General features: G+C 41.1%; 1 protein-coding gene across 2 annotated transcripts in view; it reads left to right on the top strand.

Annotated features, from left to right (window-relative positions):
* stxbp6 (syntaxin binding protein 6 (amisyn)) overlaps positions 1-23,109 on the top strand; it is a 196,886-nt gene that overhangs the window by 170,683 nt on the left and 3,094 nt on the right. The window contains exons 5-6 of one of the 2 annotated variants that reach the window (XM_043698034.1): positions 9,325-9,482; positions 22,202-22,496. In XM_043698034.1, the coding sequence (XP_043553969.1) occupies positions 9,325-9,482; positions 22,202-22,216 (173 nt within the window). In that variant the 3' untranslated portion in view covers positions 22,217-22,496. Of the gene's footprint in view, positions 1-9,324; positions 9,483-22,201; positions 22,497-23,109 lie in introns of those variants that run through there. The other variant, XM_043698033.1, reaches the window with a different exon arrangement.

The raw sequence follows: 23,109 nt of genomic DNA, 5'->3' as shown, positions 1-23,109 counted from the left end.
TGATGCAAAAGAGGATTAGAGACAGCAAATTCATTCAAACAACCTTAGTCAATATGACAGTGGTGGAGGTGGCAACTACTACAAGGTATCAGCAGTAGTCATTTAGGAAAATAAGCTAGAGCATCAAAGGTAGAGCTGAGCTGATGTGTGGTTGAGTGAATTGTTATTGGCAGAAATCATGTAATGAATGGAAGACCAAAGGCTCCATGGAAAAAATTGTGAAAATGCCCTTGTAAGTGAAAGAGCTTTTTCTTGGGATGGACACAGAAAATATGGGAGGGGCTTGTGGGGGTGGACAGTGTTGATTTTAGGGGGTTCATGATCACAGTTGCCTAATATAGACGGTAAACGGTTTATCATTTTTTTGAGTTTAAGGTGAGGCAGTTTAATTATAAAAAAAAATTTAATTAGATTGAAAGTGCATATAACCGTGAAGCCATTCTGTAAGATGGAGGAGTAGAGGCAGTGTACTCCTTGGATATCTTGCAGATTTTCATAGAGACAAAAAAAACTGCAGATGCAGGCACGAGGCTGGAAGAACACCACAGGCTAGGCAGCATCAGGAGATGGAGAAGTCAACCTTTTGGGTGTAACCCTTCACAGCTGGGTGGAAGTGAGGGGAGCTGCAGATAGGGGGGGGCGGGGGGGGGCGGCAGAGTGGTGAAGTGGGGATAGGTGAAGACAGGTAGAGAGTATGACCTGGTTGGTCACTGGGAGGAATGAATCTGGTTGGTGGCAGGGAGGAGTAGAAGGGAAGGGGAGGGGTTGGGGAGTCACGGGATGGAAAGGGAGATTATTTGAAATTGGAGAACTCAATGTTAATTCATAGGGATGTACAACATGGAAACAGACCCTTTGGTCCAACTCGTCCATGCAGACCAGATAGCCTAAATTAATCTAGTGCCATTTGGCTATAGGCTGCCCAGGTGGAAGGTGGTGTTCCTCTAATTTGCGGTGTGGTTCATTGTGGCAGTGGAGGAGGCCAAGGATGGTCATGTTGGAAATGGAGTGGTTAGGGGAATTGAAATGGGTGGTGACTAACCATTCCCTAAGTTTACATTTGGTCTCCCCGATGTGGAGAAGACCACATTGGGAGTCCTGCTGGTACACCACCCCCCCCCCCCCCTCCATCCAGGGCCCCAAAAAGGCCTTTCAGGTGAGACAGGTTCAACTGCCTCTCTCTTCCAATCTTGTTTGCAGCACCAGGTGCTCCCGATGTAGTCTTCTCTACATCGGGGAGACCGAACGTAAACTTAGGGAAAGGTTCACCAAGCATCTGAGCCGGGCCCGCAGGGGCTGACCAGTCCTCCCAGTCACCACCCATTTCAATTCCCCTTCCCACTCCCTTTCCGACATGACCATCCTTGGTCTCCTTCACTGCTGCAACAAACTACACTGCAAATTGGAGGAACAATACCTCATCTGCCTGGGCAGCCTAAACCTGAAGGACTCTACATTTGAGTTCTTCAATTTCAAATAACTGCCTTTCCCATCCACTCTCCATCCCTTCCACTCCTCCCTCGCACTAACAGGATTCATTCCTCCTATTTACCACCCAGGTCGTACTCTCTACCTGTCTTCACCTACCTCACTTAATCACCCTGCCCCTGCCACCCCCTTTATTATTATTGTAATAGCTGTTAAATGAACTCTTATACTGCACAGTAAATACTTGGAAAATTCAGTTTTAAAGAGCCCCAATTTCCATCAAACGGAAGTGATCAGAGATGTCCATATCTTTGGTTAATGGAAGTAACAATGCCATGGAACAGCAATTGGATTAAAGTGGTTTTGGTTTGGTAAAGTTAGGAAACAATTAAACTGTGAGGCACAGTGAGCCCAGGGCTTAGTAAACTGAGATATTTGAAGTTGCTAAGGATAAAAGAGTGTGATGTTGATGGTCACCATGGAACAGTCTGGGAGAGATAGGTGATGGCAGGTACAGCCAGGAGGGGGCGTTTCAATGCGCAGGACGTTGTCAGCTCTCTTTGGCCAGTTTTCTATGAAACCCTAACATGAGGGAGACTATAAGACATATGAGTTGAATTAGGCCCATTCAACCCATCGAGTCTGTTCCACCATTCGATCATGGCTGATAGGTTTATCACCTCAATTCTCCTTTGTTTTCTCTCGTCTTCAATTATAAGCTCCTGGATAGCCAAGGTCATGTTCACAATTGAAAAGACATTCTGGATGTAGGTTTGCTCGTTGAGCTGGAAGGTTTGTTTTCAGATGTTTTGTCATCCTACTACGTAACATCATCAGTGAGCCTCTGGATAAAGCATTGGTGGCATGGCCTGCTTCCTTTTGTGTTTAGGTTTCCTTGGGTTGGTGAAGTCATTTCCTGTTCTTTTTCTCAGGGGGTGGTAGATAGGGTCTAACTCAATGTGTTTGTTGATAAAGTTCTGGTTGGAATGCCGTGCTTCAAGGAATTCTCTTGCATGTCTCTGTTTGGCTTGTCCGAGGATGGATGTGTTGTCCCAGTCCTTTCTTATCTGCATGTAAGGATACCAGTGAGAGTGTGTAATGTCGTCTTGTGCCTAGTAGATGTTCATGTATCTTGGTGGCTATTTTTCTGCCTGTTTGTCCAATGTAGTGCTTGTTACAGTTATAGAGTCAGAGAGATGTACAGCATGGAAACAGATCCTTCGGTCCAACCCGTCCATGCCGACCAGATATCCCAACCCAATCTAGTCCCACCTGCCAGCACCCGGCCCATATCCCTCCAAACCCTTCCTATTCATATACCCATCCAAATGCCTCTTAAATGGTGCAATTGTACCAGCCTCCACCACATCCTCTCGCAACTCATTCCATACACGTACCACCCTCTGAGTGAAAAGGTTACCCCTTAGGCCTCTCTTATATCTTTCCCCTCTCACCCTAAACCTATGCCCTCTAGTTCTGGACTCCCCGACCCCAGGGAAAAGACTTTGCCTATTTATCCTATCCATGCCCTTCATAATTTTGTAAACCTCTATAAGGTCACCCCCTCAGCCTCCGATACTCCAGGGAAAACAGCCCCAGCCTGTTCAGCATCTCCCTGTAGCTCAGTTCCTTCATCTTCTTGCAAGATATTATGTAAATGACATTAGTTTTGCTTGTTGTGTGTATAGGGTCTTTCGAGTTCATGAGCTGCTGTTTTAGTGTGTTGGTGGGTACCATGATGCCAAGGGGTCTCAGTAGCCTGGCAATCATTTGATGTAGGGGAGAGTGGCTAGGGTTTCTGGACGTGTTTTGCCTGCTTGTTAGGGTTTGTTGCTGAGAAAGTGGCGAACTGTGTTCATTGGGTACCTGTTCTTTTTGAATACACTGTGTAGGTGAATTTCCTCTGCTCTGTGTAGTTTCTCTGCTGTATGTGTGGTGGCTTGTTGAAACAATGTTCTAATGCAGCTTCATTTGTGGGTATTGGGATGATCGCTTCTGTAGTTCAGTACTTGGTCAGTATATGGTGTTTTCTTGTAGACGCTGGCTTGAAGCTCCCCATTGGCTGTTCGTTCTACTGCGACATCTAGGAATGGCAGTTTGTTGTTTTCCTCCTCTTAAGTGAATTTGATGATAGTAAGGGTATTATTGATGGTCTTGAAGGTTTCCTCTGGTTTCATTTCATGACACAGGTGTCATCCACGTAGCAGACCAAGTTTAGATTGGATGGTTGGCAGCACTGTTTGTTCGTGTCTCTGCATTACTGCCTCTGCTAAGTACCCTGATATCGGAGATCACATGGGTGTTCCGTTGGTTTTTCTGTAGGTTTTATTGTTGAAGGTGAAGCGGGTGGTAATGCATAGGTCCATCAACTTGATGACCTTGTCCTTGCTGATGAAGTTGATGGTGTTTGGTGTATGTGTCTTTGATTCTTCTAATAATGTAGTCAGTGTTTCCTTGGCCAGGTTGATGTTGATGGATGTGAACTGGGCTGTTACGTCAAAGGAGACCATTATTTCATCCTCTTTTATCTTGGTGTCTTTGGTCTTCAGGAATTCTTGGGTGGAATTGTGAGTCTTCTACTAACTGTTTTAGTCTTTGGTGTAGCTCCTTAGCCAATCTGTAAGTTGGTGTTCCAGGTAGCAAGACTGTGGGTCTGAGGGGGGGATCCTGGTTTGTGAATTTTGGGTAATCCGTAGAAACGTGGTGTGTTGGATCCGTCTGGTTACATTTTTTGGAAGTCGGTCTTATTTATTTCTCTAGATTTCTGAAGTTTTTTTTTAATAGGGCTGTGATTCGGTTCTCTAGTTGTGGGGTCGGATCTGTCGTCACTTGTTGGCAAGTGTTGGTATCTGCAAGATTTGTGTTCACTTTCTCAATGTAGTCTGTTTGATTTAAAATGATTGTCAAGCGTCCTTTGTCTGCAGGTAGGATAACAATGTTTTTATCTTTTTCTTTAGTTTTCTAGTGCTTTCCTTTCTTGTGTATTAAGTGTGTTTCCTTCCTTTTTTCCTGCTTAATGTTGGTGCGACTGTCTGATGGTTTGCTGGGTTTCTTCTGTGAGTTGGTTGTCTTTCAGTGTTGTTTCTAATACTGCTAAGAAATCTTTGCATCCTGGAAGTTGTAATTTAATCCTGTTACTAAGACTTTTTCAGTGTCTGTCAAGGGTCGGTCAGATAAGACCATCTTGATGGAGATGCTTAGAGGTGGCGGTGAGGAGTAGTGCACATTAGCAGAGTCTGCAGGGTCAGTAGTGGGAAGGGCGATTTGTAAGGGGGGACTTTGGGGGAAACTCAGCTCCCACCAGGAATGAGGAGTAAGATGGAGATGTTGGGGTTACTGCTGATAAGAGATAGTGAAGACTTCCTCTATGAATCCGGAGGAGAATGCATGTGAACTACAAAACAAAGTTACTTCTGTCCGAGGGAATTGGGTCTGCGATGGCAGTCGGAATGTTGAAAGGTTAGGGAAGTGACTTGAGAGGGCAGACTATCTGTGTGGAGAGGAAAAAAAAAAGAGGTATGATGACAGAGAGGTAAAGACAAAAAAGGGTTAGAAGAAAAATGAGAAGGCCTGGTTACATAGCAATTATAAGGAAATGTATTCTGGATGTAAACTAACAATGAAGAGGAGACAATGCCATAGCATCCAGTGGTGTCATCAAAGTTCATGTGGAGAATCGCGATGAAACAATATTTGCAATCCAGATTTGGAGATGGGTGTGCTGACAAGTTGAGATCTGTTTAGAGGGTGGAATATTGGAGCACTCATTGATGGAGGGATTCCTGCTGGAATAAAGATCTAGGAGGCACAAGAGAAAACTATCTGTTGAGGGATACAAAACAACTGAGGAGAGGAGATAGCAGTGCATATGGTGTTCATTTTACACATTTTGTGTTGGTGCTTGAGCAATAACTGCAGAATCTATGAAAACAACAACTTATTTGTTTAGCTCTGAGATGATCATTCCGTGGTGCTTTCCAAGATTATAATTGTTGAAGAAAATTGACCAGGCACCTCTACACTGAGCTGGTGTTTTAAAAATATCTGCTTCAGAAATAATGTGCTTTAGCCCAAAGCAATATTCCGCAGCAGTGTGTATTAATAATTTGTCAGCAGTTGACTGCTTCCATCCTATGCTGTCATTGTAAGTACACAGTGTTATCATGTAATGCTGCTGCTGAGCACAGACAGCCAGGCAAATACTTTCAATTGGCTATATCTAAAATGTTGGGAGGGAAAATGACTTGATTTTACATTTAGCTGATCAGGTGCTGTGTCTTTTATCCCATGAATAATCTTGCCTGCTTTCATGCAGAACTGCTTTTTATGTTGCAATTTTACTGCAACTTGACTTCACATTTCTATAATGACATTATTTTCCACAGAATTAGTGTGCTTCTTAATGTTTATGCCAATTGAAAATCACACTTAGATGTTCTGGTTTCATCTTAAAATAAATTTGAGTTTTACATGCTAAGTTGAGTTGCACTGACAAATGAGTAATCAAGTTTTATTTTGTCACTGGTAGCATTGCATTAAAATACAGTTTACGTTATCTGCAGCAGATATATCATTCATGGTGAATTTGTCTGCAGTGCAGTTAACTTTTCTGCTGCATCACTATGTTGCAAAGTTGACGTACACGCATTACTCTTTATCCAGCAATGGAGTGAAATTATAGTTGTCATAGGATTTTTTTTGTACTCAACGAAGTCATTAAATTCAGTTATACAAAATATTGAATAAATTAAACTTAGCAATGAGAGGTATTGCGGGTAAGCAAGTTGGCACTTTTTAAGCTTTATTTATTCTAAAAATTAAATTTTCCTTCATTTCTCTTCCCTCCTTTCTGAAATCCAGCAGAGAACATTTGCAGAAGAGATTGTAAAAACATTAATTGTTACTGATTTAAATTTGTATGATACCTTTCAGAACCTCGGGACATTCCAAAGTGCTTTACAGAGACTGCTGCATTGTAGGAAACACAGCCAATTCGTGCACCACAAACAGTAATATAATATAACCAGATCATCTGTTCGTGACATTGATAAATATTAACAGGATACTGGAGATGACGACTAGTTGTCAATGCCATAGTATGTTTTATAGCTATTTTATAGCTATCTGAGAGTGCAAACTGGGTTTCTATTTAATATCTCATCCAAAAGATAATACTTGGGCATTGCAGCACTGCCTCTTTTCTGTGCTGAGCTGTCAGGTTTAATTTTACTCTCTTCTGCCTTTGGATCCAAGACCACAGCCTTCCAGGATCTGGGAAAGTGCTACCAACTGAGCCTCAGCTGATCATTTAGGAAATACAACTGTTTGAAAAGACTCTGATCTAATTTGCAATCTACAGTCCAGTGTTAATATGATTCAGCCTACTTCATTCTTCTACTATTGTTTAGTAAGCACTGTATTAAACTTGAATTGAAATAAAGCACCTTCACTTAAAAACAGAAGTCCTGGCGAAAAGCAATTATTCCAAACTACTGTAATCCCTCCAAAATATCGAAAGATGAAAGTCATAACATATCAGTGTTTTCTGTGTTCATATTTAAAATAGAGATGCTCATGGTGCCTTGAGACCTATTCTGGATTGCTAGCTGAATGAGATCTGCTGAGATAGTGTATACAGACGAACTTGTCACTGCAGTAATTGTATATTTCAAGTTTTGGTGCTAATTCTAAAGTGGGATAATAAATCAATAGGTAATTGCTGGCGAGGATTTGAAATTTGGCAGGTGTTGGACTTTAATGTTCCACTGAGATCACCATGACATCATTCTGTTTCTGACATCATTCACTAGTTAAAAGCAGAAAGGTTGTCTCTTTTTTTTTCCTCCCAGCTGCCCTTTTGTGTAGTTTCAGCTTATTTGTTCTTTTTATTATAAGCAAAGATAAGATTGACTAACTAGCCCATGAGGACTGCCTGGCTTCAAATGTGAAAAGTTGCTTGTGGGAGGTAGAGGAATGTTGCTGATATCTGTGGAATCATACTGCAGCATGATTCATCGTCCTCTGGAGGCTAGGAAGAAAGAAATTCCAATACAGTTCACAACTGTAACAGCCTACTGTGCTCCTGTGGAATATACTGTGCTTTTCAGAAATGCTCATACATCTGTCAGTGGGTGGCAAGAAGATGCAGCTGTTAAGATTGGAGTTTTTGTGAAGTCTTTTAGCAGTTTATCCACTGAGATTCAAGTGAGATTATTAACCACTTTATTTCCTGTGTGAACAGCTATTTCCATCCCTGAATTTATAAGCCATGGTAGGATCCATAGTTGTCAGGGTTTTCCTGAATTTTATTCTGAAAATCAATGCAAAGCATTCCAGTTACTGGTGTCAGTATTAGAGTGTAATTCCAAGATTAATTCCTCCAAATTTGGAACAATAAATTTATGGAATATTCTGCCACCTAGTGTTATGTTTAGTCTTTCAACAAACAACTTTGTGATATAAGGTAGGAGCAAATTACTGCAGATACTGGAATCTGTATGGAAAACAACAAATGCTGTAAGTCACAGTGAGTGAAGCAGCATCCATGGAGAGGGAGGAAGCTAGGTTTTGAGTGGATGACTCTTCATCAGAGTTTTGGGTCCTCACCTAAGGCCGAAGGAAATTCCCCAAATCCTGAATTTGGCCAGGAGAATAGGAAGGTCTGATTTATGCCGACAAATTCCATCTATGTCCTTATTAGGAAAAAAGCATGAGTTCTCGCCTTGAGTAAATTCATGAGTGCCAATAAAAGTAGAAAAGCTGGAAACACTCACCAAATCTGGCAGCCTGCTGAGTGTTCTGCTTTCATTCTGGATTTCCAACCATGGCAGTTTTGTGGAATATGTTGGTTTTACAGTTTAGTGAAAGTCTCAAAGATTGCTGAACAATGTTTTCCAGGCGTGTTAGAAATACCAGTTGCAGTCTGCACTTTGAATATAAATATGTAGAAATTGTGCAGTTTCATTCCATCATGATGCAGCTATTATTCAAAATACTATCCAAATGTTTGCAAATCAGTTTCTAAACGCACTTGCACATACAGCTGGAATAAATCCCTTTTGGTTCTCGACCAAGCATTTATAATATGCATCCTAATACCCTTCAGAGAGCACAAGAAAACATCAATTCAAGCCCATGACTGAGGAGTTGTCCTTTTTGAGATTTGACCAGCACAGATTTCTTTGGAGCATATCACAGCATAAAGCAACAAATTTAAGTGGGGCATCATAAGATCCTTTGTCTTGTCTCCTAAAGACAATCCTTCACTGGTTCATGCTTACTTAGATGTCAGCACTGCTTTCATATTCTATTCAAGTGTTTGTTCATCATATCAGTCCAGATGATGGTAGGCAACAGTATTATAGTAGAGCAGTGCACGCCACACCACAGCTGAGACAAATCCTGTTTTGTTTAGTTTTCACATAGGTACACGACAGCGAGTTTGGCCAGTTTGCATAATAAATGTATTCATTTCCTTTCTCCCAACTATTGACACAGATACTATCTCCCATGATTGCAACAACCACTTGCAGGTGATCTCAGCTAAGCCTGTGAAGAGGAGAGATTAAAGCTAGAGGAGCAGTCAGAGAGTCCGTACCAGTCAGAATTACTAGAATGTCTTCAGTGAACAGCATGTAAGATTGTTAAAACAATAAAAAGTGTAGATCAGAAGAAAACACAAAAATAATACTTTTCCCTCCAATCTTTGGACTGATGTGATTTTGTGCAATTTGTTATTATTTGTGACACTTTTTAGTTTCCATTTCTGATATGCATTGGGAGATTTCTAGTGTAAAAGATACAATATAAATTACACCTGTCGTATGCCTGCTGCTTTGCTACATTGTTTGACAAATCAGAAAGCTAATTTATTTTTAAAATCCTCTTCTGTCCCAGGAAATAGTATCTTGCATTCAGCTGCAGACAGTGTTACAAGTGCAGTCCAGAAAGCCAGCCAAGCCTTGAATGAACGTGGGGAAAGGTTAGGCCGAGCTGAGAAACAGACTGCAGAGATGATGAACAGCTCCCAGCAATTTGCTGAAACTGCACACAAGGTGAGCAACCTCAAAATCTTCATTTCAAGATACTTTAGATAGCTGTTCAATTATCTTCTCAGTTAGACCTGTGCCTTTTGCCCCATGTGTCACTTTGGGTTTTTTTTTCTTTGTTGATTTAACATATACTCATTTTCAGTCCCATGGGAGCAGGAGTTGGTAACTGGCCATTCAAGTCTGTTTCACCACTTAGTAAGATCATGGCTCAACAGATTGTGATCTCCATTCCATTTTCCTGTCTGCCACCTCATTACCCTTAGCTCCCTTATTGGCCAAACATCTCACCAACTAGGTCTAGAATAAATCAACTGCAGTCTGTACTTTTCAAATGCAATAAGTAGAAATTTTGCAGTTTCATTCCGTGATAATACAACTTGAAACTATCCAAATGTTTACAAATCCCTTTCCAAACACATTCACGCACAGAGCTGGAGTAAATATATTTGATTCTAGGCCAAGCATCTATTGATATTACGCCCCAGCTGCAATGGCTTTCTTGGAAATAGAATTATATAGACTAATGATCCTCAGGAAAAATACTCTCCTCCTCCCAATCTTAAAAGGAAGATCTCTCATTCTTAACTGCTTTGCCTAGTTCTAGTCTCCATCCTAAGAGGAAGCACTTTCTAGATATTCACCCTATTAGGTCGACACTGGATCTTATGTTTCAATAAGATATTGCTGTTAGGGATTGATCCTTAAAAGATTAAAAATTATATTTTTGAGAAGTCAACCATGTGCCAATCTGATATTTATGGAGTGGATTATTGCAAAAGCAGGAATTAGATTACTATGAGTTTCTGTACTGGAATATAGTTATTTGTCTTTAAATATGGAAGGAAGCTACCAAATACAAAGGGGAAAAACTCCAGTACTGTTGTTCCCACATTGTTGGCAGATGAGCGCAGCAGATGTGATAGGAGCACCACAACCTTTAAGTTCCCCTTCAAATCAAACATCATGGAACTATATCACCAATCCTTCATTGTCATTGCACCTCCATTCTAACCATACTATGGTTTATCCTAAGTCCCAGGCATTAAAACATTTCAAGAAAGCAGCTCATCATGCCTTTTCCAGGGGAATTAAGGATGGGTATTAAAATGCTGGCTCTGGCACTGACACCCACATCCCATAAATGATTTTGTTTTTAAATCCTATCACCCATTGTTAAATTTTTCATGTTATCATTAATTTAAATACAAGTGCTGGTATATGTGAGGGGCTTGATAGAGAAATGGTACATTTTTACAGCAGATTGATTCACTCTGTAATTTAGTAATTACTAGTAATTTAGCAGAATCCTTGGTTATGTGGCTGTGAACTGCAGCTGCTTAATTGCTGTTGGTGTTGAAACCATATCCTCAAAGTGGTTTCCTTCCTTTGGGACAATACAGTGGCATTCACTTGGCCTCATCAGCCTTCTGAACTTGCTGCTTCATTCAACTTTGATTTGTTTTTAGAACATAGAACAGTATAGCACAGGCCCTTCGGTCCACGATGTCTTGCTGAGCCTTTATCTTAATTTAAGATCAACCTAGCCTACGCACCCCGCAATATACTGCCATCCATGTGCTTGTCCAGCAGTCACCTAAGTGTCCCCAATGTCTCTGACTCTACTACCACTGCTGCCAGTGCATTTCACACACCCCACCACTCTCCGTAAAGAACCTATCTCTAACATCTCCCCTATACCTTAAAATTATGATCCCTCGTGACTGCCATTTCTGCCCTGGGGAAACATCTCTGGCTATATACGCTATCTATGCCTCTCATTACCTAATACAACTCTATCAAGTCACCTCACTTCCTTCCTTCTCTCCAGTGTGAAAAGCTTGAGCTCACTCAACCTTTCTTCGTAAGACTTGCCTGCCAATCTTGGCAGAAGATCCTGGTAAATTTCCTCTGCACCATTTCTAAAGCATCTACATCCTTCCTATAATAAGGTGACCAGAACTGGACACAATATTCCAAGCCTGGTCTAACCAGGGTTTATAGAGCTGCGCTGAAAATGTGTTGCTGGAATAGCGCAGCAGGTCAGGCAGCATCCAAGGAGCAGGAGAATCGATGTTTCGGGCATGAGCCCTTCTTCAGCCTCCTGCTCCTTGGATGCTGCCTGACCTGCTGCACTTTTCCAGCAACACATTTTCAGCTCTGATCTCCAGCATCTGCAGTCCTCACTTTCTCCTTTTATAGAGCTGCAGCAAAACCTCATGGCTCAAACTCAATTCCTCTGATAATGAAAGCCAAAACACCATATGCCGCCTTATCAGCCCTATCAACTTGGGTGGCAATTTTGAGGGATGTATGTATATGGATCCCAAGATCCTGCTGTTCCTCCACACTGCCAAAAATTCTGTCTTTAACCCTGTATTCAACATTCAAATTCAGCCTTCCAAAATGAATCACTTTTGCATTTGTCCAGGTTGAACTCTATTTGCCACTTCTCAGCCCAGCTCTGCATCCTGTCAATGTCATGTTGCAGGCGACAACAGCCCTCGACACTATCTACAACACCACCGACATTTGTGTCATCACTGATCCACCCTCTCACTACTTCATCCAAGTCATTTATAAACACTACAAAGAGCAGAGATCCAAAAACAGATCCCTGCAGGATAGCACTGGTCACCGACCTCCAGGCGGAATACTTTCCATCCAATACCATTCACTGTCGTCTTTCAGCCAGCCAATTCTGTATTCAGACAGCCAAATTTCCCTGTATCCCATACCTCCCAACCTTGTGAATGAGCCTACCATGGGAGTCTTATCAACTGCCTTACTGAAATCCATATACACCACATCCACTGCTCAACGTTCGACACTGTGTCTCGTCACCTCCTCAAAGAACTCAGTAAGGCTTGTGAGGCATGACCGGCTTCCCCCTTAAAGCCATACTGACTACCTCTAATCAAACTGTTTTTCCAAATAGTCATAAATCCTATCTCTCAGAATCCTTTCCAGTATGTGCTTACCACCAACATAAGACTGACTGGTCTGTAATTCTCAGGGGTTTCCCTATTCTCTTTTATTAACAGAGGGACAACATTCGCCTCCCTCTGATCATCTGGTACTACTGTGGAGAGTGAGGATAATCGCCAGAGGCGCACCAATCTCATTCCTCGCTTCCCGTAGTAATCTTGGATATATTGGGTCCGGCCCTGGGGACTTCTCTATCTTGATGCTTCCCAGAATTTCAAGCACAACCACTTTCTTAATATCAATCTATTGAAACCTATTTATCAGGGCCACTGTGTTCCCACTATCAACAAGGTTTCTCTCAAAACACTGAAGTGAAAAACTCAGTTAGGGCCTCCCCTACCTCTTCAGACTCCAGGCACTAGTTCCCTCCCCTATCCCTGATGGGCCATACCCTTTCTCTGATCATTCTCTTATTCCTCACATGCATGTAGAACGCCTTTGTGTTTTCCCTAATCCTTCCCACCAAAGTTAAAAATCACACAACACCCCAGTCCAACACCAGCATTTCCAAATCATGCCTTCCCACCAAGGCTTTTTCATACCCCCTCCTAGCGCTCAGCCCATTTTTGAGTTTCTTTCCTAGCTACCCTCTAATTCTCTAAAGCTGTGCCAGATTCTTGCTTCCTCAACCATAAATAAGCTTCCTTCTTCCTTTTGATGAGAAACTGCTCTGCTGTTGTCATCCAGGGCTCCTTCACCTTGCCATTCCTTGCCTGTCTCAGTGGGACAAAGTTATCCATCACTCACAACAAGTGCCCCTTAAACAGCTTCTACATTTCTGTTGTACCTTTCCCGTAGAACATTTGTTCCCAATTTATACTCCACAGCTCCTGACTACTAGCAGTATAATTTCTCCTCCCCCAACTAATTACTTTCCCATACTTAGCGAGTTTTGAGAAGATTTTTAGCTCAAATTGAGGTTCTGGATGTAGGTTTGCTCACAGAGCTAGAAGGTTCATTTTCGAGACGTTTCGTCAGCATACTAGGTAACATCTTCAGTCGGCCTCGGTCGAAGCACTGCTGATAGTTCTTGCTTTCTATTTATATGTTTGGGTTTCTTTGGGTTGGTGAGGTCACTTCCTGTTCTTCTTCTCAGGGGGTGTTAGATAGGGAGAAAGTGAGGGCTGCAGATGCTGGAGATCAGAGCTGAAAATGTGTTGCTGGAAAAGCGCAGCAGGTCAGGCAGCATCCAAGGAACAGGAGAATTGACGTTTCAGGCATAAGCCCTCCTTCAGGTGATAGAGTCTAACTCAACGTGTTTGTTGATAGAGTTCTGGTTAGAATGCCATGCTTCTAGGAATTCTCGTGCGTGACTTTGTTTGGCTTGTCCTAGGATGGATGTGTTGTCCTAGTCGAAGTGGTGTCCTTCCTTATCTGTATGTCAGCTTCATTCCTCACACTTTCAGAATTATCTACCAGATGTCCAAATGCGAAAGCATTGCTAATGTTGGACACCAAGTTTTACAAAATCCAGGCTTACTGGGTATGATCAGTACCTCACTTGTTGTGAAAAATGACAGATATGCTGTTTGGTAAGATCCACCAGTCTATGGAATGTACAGTCTATATCACCTTACATCACGTTGGCCCTGTACACATTTATTGTGCTTTCTTAGTGAACATCTCTTGTGTGCTACTGTAGTGAGAAATCGCTGGCTTCAGCTATTTCCTTATACTTTTTAAATACCTTGCCTTTCCATTGTAAACTGAGAGACCAGGCCCCTTTTTTTCAGCACTAAAAGTGATGCACTTAGGCCAGTTCATGTGTTTGTACAATTTTGATTACTTCAAAGCACAGTTTGCAATGGATTGTACTTGGAGCTACAATCTCAACCCTTGTATCATCTCAGTGAATCTATGTAGCATCTTTCCATTATATTGAAAGCCTTAATATAACAGGGCACCTGGAACCAACTACATTCTGTACTTCAACTGTGGTCCAACTGAAGGCTTTAGAGAAGTCATTTATGACTTTTATTCTGTCATCTATGTCTCTACATACTGGTAAGCTGCTCCACTATTTCCTCATAAACCAAGTTTCCAACTGACATGCCATCATCCTTTAATTCAGTGTTTGTATGTTGGAAAAGTTCCTGTCCCATGTTTTGTATAATATTTCTAAGTGTCCTTCTGTTTATTTGGTTTTGTTGCAGCTCTGAACATCAATTCTTTGACCTTTTTAAAAAGATTTCCCTCATGAATAAATGTCAGGATGTGCTCACCACAGCAAAGTAATTGCATGAGCTTTCCTCATGCTTTGCGATAATTCATGCCATTACTGTACTGTACTGTACAGGGCCCATTGTAGCCCTTTAGTTCAAGCCCTGTGCACAGACACTAGTATTTGTGCCATAACAAAAACAGTACATCATAGAACCATAGAATCCCCACGTTCGATCCTTTAAGACCACGCTGACTTTCCAGAAAGCAACCCATGCCCCTACCCTATCCATGTAACCCTGTGTTTCCGATGACTAATCCACCTAACCTGCACACCTTTGGACTGTGGGAGGAAACCCATACAGACATGGAGACAATATACAAACATCATACTCCTGGAATCAAGCCCAGGTTCTGAGCACTGAGGCACCAGTGCTAACCACTGAGCCATAGTGTTGCCCATGTGTTGATAACAACAGCTTCTGATGCCAGTCAAAATAAGTTACTTCATCAACATGTCTTATTTCAGAAAATGCATCCTGTGGGTTGGGGCCTGTGGTGGAACATATTTGTGATTGCAGAACTTGAAGACAATGGTTCATCACCACTACAGGGCATCTAGGGATGATCACTAAATGTTGGCTTTGCTAAAGGTACCCACATGCTGGGAATAAATAGTTAATACATGAGCAATGTCGTGTCTTTTGGCAAGCCACTACAGGTCAGAATTATGCTTACCTGGGAATTGGAGAGGGATATTCTTCACCATTCATCTACTCAGAACCAGCTTCCCAGAGGTCAAAAGCAGTGAGAAAAGACAACATTGATGTCACATAATATATTTGTCAGAAAGTGTTATTGAGGACTGTCTATAATTTGCTGTAAGTTAGAGACTATTCTTGATCATGACTGGTCAAGAACCAATCTGGATGATTGCAGAGGTTGACAGCCCACTGGGTTCTCTTCCTTGCCTCATTCATAATTGCATTCTCCTGTCCTTGAATATGGGCTAAATCAGATGACCCAATCTTAAGAGGTGTGACTGCCTCCTGGTCCAAGAATCTTGATGACTTTCCACCTTACTGATGCATTTCAGTGCCTGTAGTTCAGCCTCCAACCCCTAAATCATGAGCTGAAGCTGCATGAATGTCAAATACTTGTCACAGACATGTTTGCTGTGGACCAAATTGACTTCCAGGAGCTCCGACATGCTGTAACTATGACATTTCTCTCCTGACGTGCATTGTCTTAATTATTTATTTGCTCATTGATGTTTATTTTTAAATATTTTATTCACTTTATCACCAATTTGTATACTCTGCTAAAACAGGAATAGAAAAGACCTAAAAAAACTGAGCAGCGACTCTTCAAACAGTTAGCTCTCTTCTCTAGTAGAGGAGGAACTAGTTGCAATTAACTCAAATGAATCAACTTCTATCTCTGCATGTGTTCTCTCCCTACCCACCCCTCTGAACGGCAGTAGGCTGAATGGCTGCCTCCTGCATCATAATGCTGTGATTAGCATAAAATTCAATTTGATAACAGAGCAGCTTGCATAGTATTAACCAAGAAAGCCAACATTCAGCTACATCAAGGCACTCTGCACAATTCGGGCATTACCTTGTGCAGTGTACTGAATTTGGGCTTCCTCCCATAAAATGGGTCTTCCATTGAAATATTTGAGTCATTGTCACATTCTTTGCTTTGTACTGAAGCTATGCTCATTGTTCACATAAGGTTAGAAACATTAGCAACAGATTTGGAAAAATTAGAATTGTTGCAAGTCAACCTCACCAAGAGCTGAAAATGTGTTGCTGGAAAAGCGCAGCAGGTCAGGCAGCATCCAGGGAACAGGAGAATCGACGTTTCGGGCATAAGCCCTTCTTCAGGAATGAGGAAAGTGTGTCCAGCAGGCTAAGATAAAAGGTAGGGAAGAAGGACTTGGGGAAGGGGCGTCGGAAATGCGATAGGTGGAAAGAGGTCAAGGTGAGGGTGATAGGTCAGACTGGGGTGGGGGCGGAGAGGTCAGGAAGAAGATTGCAGGTTAATATCCTTGGTGGAGTGGAAGGGGGAGTTGAAGTGTTGAGCCACAGGGTGGTTGGGTTGGTTGGTCCGGGTGTCCCAGAGGTGTTCTCTGAAACGCTCTGCAACCTCACCAAGAGGCAAGAATATGCAGGTAGCATCCCAGCTTCATGATTGCTGATTTGTTATCATAGTTCAACTTGGAGTTCTAGCAAATAACTGGTCTGCGATGCACTAGGATGAGTCTCTGGTTGTTGGATACTACACAGCGAGCTTACCAAGTTGAGGTTTCACCTGTAACATCAAATTAGAAGTTTGCTTTGAAGTTAATTTCAAGACAATTTAGGTAACAAATGAGCAATTTTAATGTCTTGCTTTAATGTCTGTTCTTGCTACTGAAATAGACGTTGGCGTCACAGAGTTATGGCATGATATAATTCTGTTTGACAGGTTCGTGCTATGAATCACTTTTTACACCAGAATACATTTGTATTCCCATGAAATTAAGTTATGTTAATTTCACATTGCCCTTGAAATTTCTAAACCACATAACCACATAAGTTAGCTTTGCTGCTGTGAAATAATTAATGTCAAAGTGTTGAGAAAAATTGATGTTGGCATGGTTCCACGGGAGAAATGTTTTGATTTTTATTAAAAAAAAGCTAAGCACTTCTTGTTTTAAAGTTGAATTTAAATGAATAAGCAAATGCCCTTATTTAAAATGCATATGATTGATATTGCAAAATGATTTGTGGCTTTGGATGTGCTCACTGGGGATCTTGTTTTAAATCTTGGATGTATTTACAGTTGCAAGTCTTTCGTGTTGGAGACATCTTAAGTTGGAATTTGGTACTTGCAGCAATACAAGGTCTCATTCATGTTTGGTTATTTTCCATTGAAATCTAACCAGATGCACCTATTTGTACATTTGAATTAATTTTGGGGGTTTGTTTTTGCAGTCTAGACCCCAGTGATACTGTAACTGAATTAACTGACATAGGAATGCATTCTTAAAAGGACAATCTTTGACAAATGTTTAATATATACAAACAATGGTGTGATAATGTGGATGACTTTAAAACAGTACACTACACTAAGAATAATGAAAATATCATGCGGTTTAACTATTCAATCACAGGTGATTTGTTGGTTAAAATAAGTCGTCTTTTAAAAAATTTCAAAGTCAAACAGGTTGATTAAAGGTAAACTTAAAGCAAAATACTGTGAATGCAGAAGGGTTGAAACAAAAGTAGACAGGCAGAAGATTCGAAGAACACAGCAAGCCAGGCAGCATCAGGAGCTGGAGAAGTCAACATTTCGGCTATAACCAGAAAATGGAGGAGAAACTCTTCGGGTGTGGCAGCAATTTTCCTTCTGTCAACCTGCAGTTGATTGGAGCAAATTCAATGGGACTTCAAGTCATTGACTGCATAGTGATAACACCAATAATGTTTTCTGAATTGCCCGTGCAACCTGAAAGAATTAGGAAATAAAAAGTTCTCATCATAAGATCACTTTAAAATTTTACTGTATGAAATAAAGATTAAGGTGTAGACTGGGGTTAAAGTAGAAATTACAATCATTTTTTAAAAAATTAAAATTTTAATATCTCAAAAATAGTAAATCATCATTGAGATATTAACCAAATTCAACATAATTTCTCCAAACTAGAGAGGTTTTCAAGCAGTAGCCAATACTTTGCCTTTAAACACCCACTCACTGTTCATTGAACAAGGTTTTGGTGGGTTTTTAATAGTAATGTTGGGAGGGAAAACCGTTTACAGCTTACTTGTAGATTCCAAGCCAATGTGCTTCAACCCCTAACTGAAGTGCATTTTATTTGCATTAGAATTATTTTCTATTAGATGTTTGTCTCCTATATGAATGATATTGCCATTTCAGGTGAGTTTTTTGTGTTGCAGTCTTGAACCTTTTAGGGAACCAATTAAATGTCCAAATTAATTTCACTTTGGAGACTCTGGTTAAAAATTTTGAAACAACTACATCCCATCACCTTTGTGACTTGCATTCAAGCTAACAAACCAATATTTAAGCACCACCACTATCCAATATGCCATACAAATTTTCATTGTCTTCCTAGTTGTATTCTAGGGTGAGAAGCCTGTCTTGAGGGGAAATTGAAAATGGTATTCTGTGCAGTTCAGAAGAATCAGAGGTGATCTTGTTGAAACACAAAATCCTGGGTCTGACAGGATAAATACCAGCAGGCTGCCTCTCCTGATTAGAGAGCCTGATTTCAGGAGATCATTGTCTGATGAGGGATCAGCAATTTAGGATGTGAATGAGAAACGTCTTCACTAAAGATGTTGCGAATCTTTTGGAATTTGCCATCCCATAGAGCTTTGGATATTCAATCGCTATGTGCGCTCAAGACAGATTAGATTTTGGACACTTTGTAAAATTGAGGAGTGCGGGGATAGTGTGATAAATGGAGTTGATGTAAAAGTAGAGTCATAACTTTTGGAAACAGGCTTCCTAAATCTAGTTTGTTAACAGTGTACCCTGCTCGTATTTCTTTTGTAATTAAAAATGACTGAGGAATTTGTGGGCGGCACGGTGGCACCGTGGTTAGCACTGCTGCCTCACAGCTCCAGAGACCTGGGTTCAATTCCCGCCTCAGGCGACTGACTGTGTGGAGTTTGCCCATTCTCCCCGTGTCTGCATGGGTTTCCTCCGGGTGCTCCGGTTTCCTCCCACAGTCCAAAGATGTGCAGGTCAGGTGAATTGGCCATGCTAAATTGCCCGTAGTGTTAGGTAAAGGGTAAATGTAGGGGGTATGGGTGGGTTGCGCTTCGGCGGGGCGGTGTGGACTTGTTGGGCCGAACGGCCTGTTTCCACACTGTAAGTAATCTAATCTAATTAATGAGAGGAGATGATGGTGCGCTGCTAATCTGACTGGACTATTAATTCTGAGGCCCGGGCAAATGCTGTTGGGGGCCGTAGAATCAAGTTCCACCATGGCAGCTGGAGGAATTTAAATTCAATTGATAAAAATCAGGAATTAAACCTGGTATTAGTAATATTAACTACTAAACCATTAATAAAAAAATGCATCTGATTCACTAATGCCCTTCAGAGAGGGAAATCTGCCATCCTTATCTGGTCTGCCAGATCAGATCCTCAAATCACGTGGTTGCCTCATAACTGCACTCAAAACTGACCTCTAGCAAGCCACTCAGTTCTCAAGCAACTGGGCAATGACAATAAATTCTTGCCTTGCCAGTGATGCTTTCGCACCATGGAAGAATAAATAAGCCCAGACAATAACGTGCATAAGTGACCAGAACTTTAGGCTTCTGTCTCTAACTTTGACCTGTACCATACAAAAGTATTTGTTATTGTAAATAGGGTTGTATGTGTATCTTTAAAGTTGTCACTTCTCTGGGGCTTCTTCATTCCCTCTTCTGGTGTATTCACAGCAAAACTAATCTGGGCTTAAAGGGCTAAACTTTCTCCTTATTTTGCATTTATTTTTCATCTCTTTTGACCTTCTCCCCATCGCCCCACACAATGTTTCTGCTGACTCTTCTCTTGAGCTGGTCTGGATAATTCATTGTGCTTTGAGTATGCATTTCTTCCTGCTGGACAGTCAATCTGTTTTTCACCTTATGGATAGGACCACAAATTCAGTCACTGACAAAAAGCAGTTTCACTATTCTGCATTGTGAACCATTGGTATGACTGTACTTTGTTATATTTTTCATAGCTGATCTTTCAATTAACAGCATCCGAACACAAATATTGATTTTGAATTACTGATATCGTGATTTCATTCCATGACGATGGGATTGAATGCTGCTTACATTTTGTATACCAAACCGCTTATTATGGACAAGAAATAGTTGAAATCTACAACACGCACAAAAGCCTCTGCCAAGTAAGACAGAAAAAAAAATTAGTCAAAAGAAATGGATTTGATCTTAACAGCAATATTTACAGTTTTCTTTTTAAACAGCTGGGTTCCTCAAGATTCCCCTTCAGAATTATGTTAAATAAGAAACCACTGCAGTTAGTTGAATTGAACACCTGATCTCTCTCTCTCCTTTGCACAAGCACATTTTTCATTTGATGTCACCCCTGTGTGGGTCTTCCTGTCTTGTACAAAAGGTTTCATTTGGTTACCAAGTTGGTTACTTGTGATTTTTAACTTAATTGCTGAGGTTCTGTCCTGTTGTGCTGCTATAGGGGACGGTGTGTGGAGGTCAAATACCTGAGCATAAGCAAGTTTCTGAAATTCCAGGCAATATTTATTAATTGTTGCCTATATGCAAAATACTGTAGAATTTTGCTTCCACACTTAAATGGGTCTCTAGTCTCATCTGGAGGTGCAAACGTTTTGTTAGGAGTTAATTGGCTTAAAAATGAAAGTTATACTTTTGGCTTATATAAAGAAGTCAGGACAGGAAAATGTGGAGATAGGAAAGGCTATAGAGAGATCAGGAATTGAGAAGGAGGCTATAGGTTTGTAGAGGTAGTAGGGAAGATCATTGAGAAGCAGAAAGAAATACTCAAATCACATACTCAACATCTTTCAGAAGAAACTGACAATTTGCGGTGAGCACTAAACAGAATGATCAGGTCTACCGTACTGCAGTAACTGACAGGATAATAACTAACAGCAGTCCCTATGGGGCATATTCTGTCAGATTTATAGCAAATGTCTGTCTGTCTCATGTTTACATTCTCTCATGAAGATCAGTTCATTATATGCCCTGGTTTTATTTATGTTCATTTGAATACACAGGAAAAGTAATGCATTTTTTGCAGAATGGACTGTTGTTTCCACACGAGTTTCCTGTGATGGGAATAGTAATATTTGACATTGTGGCGTAGATAACTAGTCTTTTGAGAAAAAGCTAACGAGGCCTCAGGCGGAGACTCTGGAGAGAAAGCAGAGTTTTGAATTCTGAAGAAGGGTCACTGGACCCAAAATGTTGACTCTCCACAAATGCTGCCAGACTTGCTGAGTTACTCCAACTATTTTTTTTGTTCTGAATTTCCACAATCCGTAGTTTTGTTTCTTGATCAATCTATCTTGGTTTTAATGATATCAGTGGCTTGTCTCAAAGGATATTTGATAATACATTCCCTGAAATATTGAATCCAATTCTGAACTAACTTATCCACATTCTTTGTTAATCAAAGTGACATCCTTTGCTTTCAATTTAAGTTTTTTTCACAGCTACATTGTAGATGTTTTTCAAGTCTTTAGCATTTGTATATTTTAAATCTCTGCCCTCTATATCTGCCTTCACTCTTCAAGACGTGTAGCTATCTTTTATTAACAGGATTCTCGTACTCCAGGGCCCTGCAGAATTGTCTTTTCTCTTAGAAAATGCTGTTTTACTATTGCAAGTGTCCCATAATTCAGAGCTTGAAGTTTCAAAATTGCTTTTTCTTAGTCTTTCCAAGGTGGAAGGATTCAGATTTGCATGCAGTAAACCAATATGTGACTTCATAAATGGTCTAAATAAGATTACAATCATTTGTTTTGTATAGATGAATTCACTCAGGCTCAAAATTTGTCTTTACAGATGGCAAATCATTAATGCGGTCTTTGGGCCTGAGAGAGATGACAGGTGGCAGAAACTGATCTGGTCCACCTTGATAACTAAGATGTAATTGGGCCTAATCTGTGTAAAATGCAGCTGCAATGAGAACTGTACTCAAAGTGTTGCACTTTCCTTAATCTGAGAAACTGAAACATTCATCTTGCAAATCGGATCATCAATGTGTAACCTTTTCTATATGTGCAAAAATATTTTTATCGAATAAATCTAACTGCATGTTCTGACCCCACAACTGCTAGTCAATAGAATTGAACAGATGGGGACATTAGTTCACAACAAGTGGAGTGGATTTGAAAATCAATTTATGGGAACCAGTAGACAACGCTCTTAAAGTGTGTGTTCAGTGAATGTTATGCAGGGACTTAGTCATAGAGGTCTTTGGCCCTGAGGCCCATTGAGTCTGCGCTGGTCAAAACAAAATACCTAACCAGTCCTGTTTTCCAGCACTTAGTCTATAAGATTACTTACAGTGTGGAAACAGGCCCTTCGGCCCAACAAGTCCCCACCGACCCTCCGAAGAGCAATCCACCCAGACCCATTCCCCTACATTTACCCCTTCGCCTGACACTGCGGGCAATTTAGCATGGCCAATTCACCTAACCTGAACATTTTTTGGACTGTGGAAGGACGCCAGAGCACCCGGAGGAAACCCACGCAGACATGGGAGAATGTGCAAGCTTCACACAGACAGTCGCCTGAGGTGGGAATTGAACCCGGGTCTCTGGCGCTGTGAAGCAGCAGTGCTAACCACTGTGCCACCGTGCCTTGTATGCCTTGTCTATGCATAGTTTATATTTTCATTTGAATATGTAACAGCCTCACTTTGCAGCAATGAATGCATTACCTGCCATTCTACTGCAGTCACAGTCCAA

Source organism: Chiloscyllium plagiosum, chromosome 10 (genome assembly GCF_004010195.1).
Source record: "Chiloscyllium plagiosum isolate BGI_BamShark_2017 chromosome 10, ASM401019v2, whole genome shotgun sequence".
In the NCBI taxonomy this organism is placed as follows: domain Eukaryota; kingdom Metazoa; phylum Chordata; class Chondrichthyes; order Orectolobiformes; family Hemiscylliidae; genus Chiloscyllium; species Chiloscyllium plagiosum.
The sequence above is the reverse complement of the archived record's forward strand: the minus strand, read 5'-3'. Positions and strand labels throughout refer to the sequence as shown.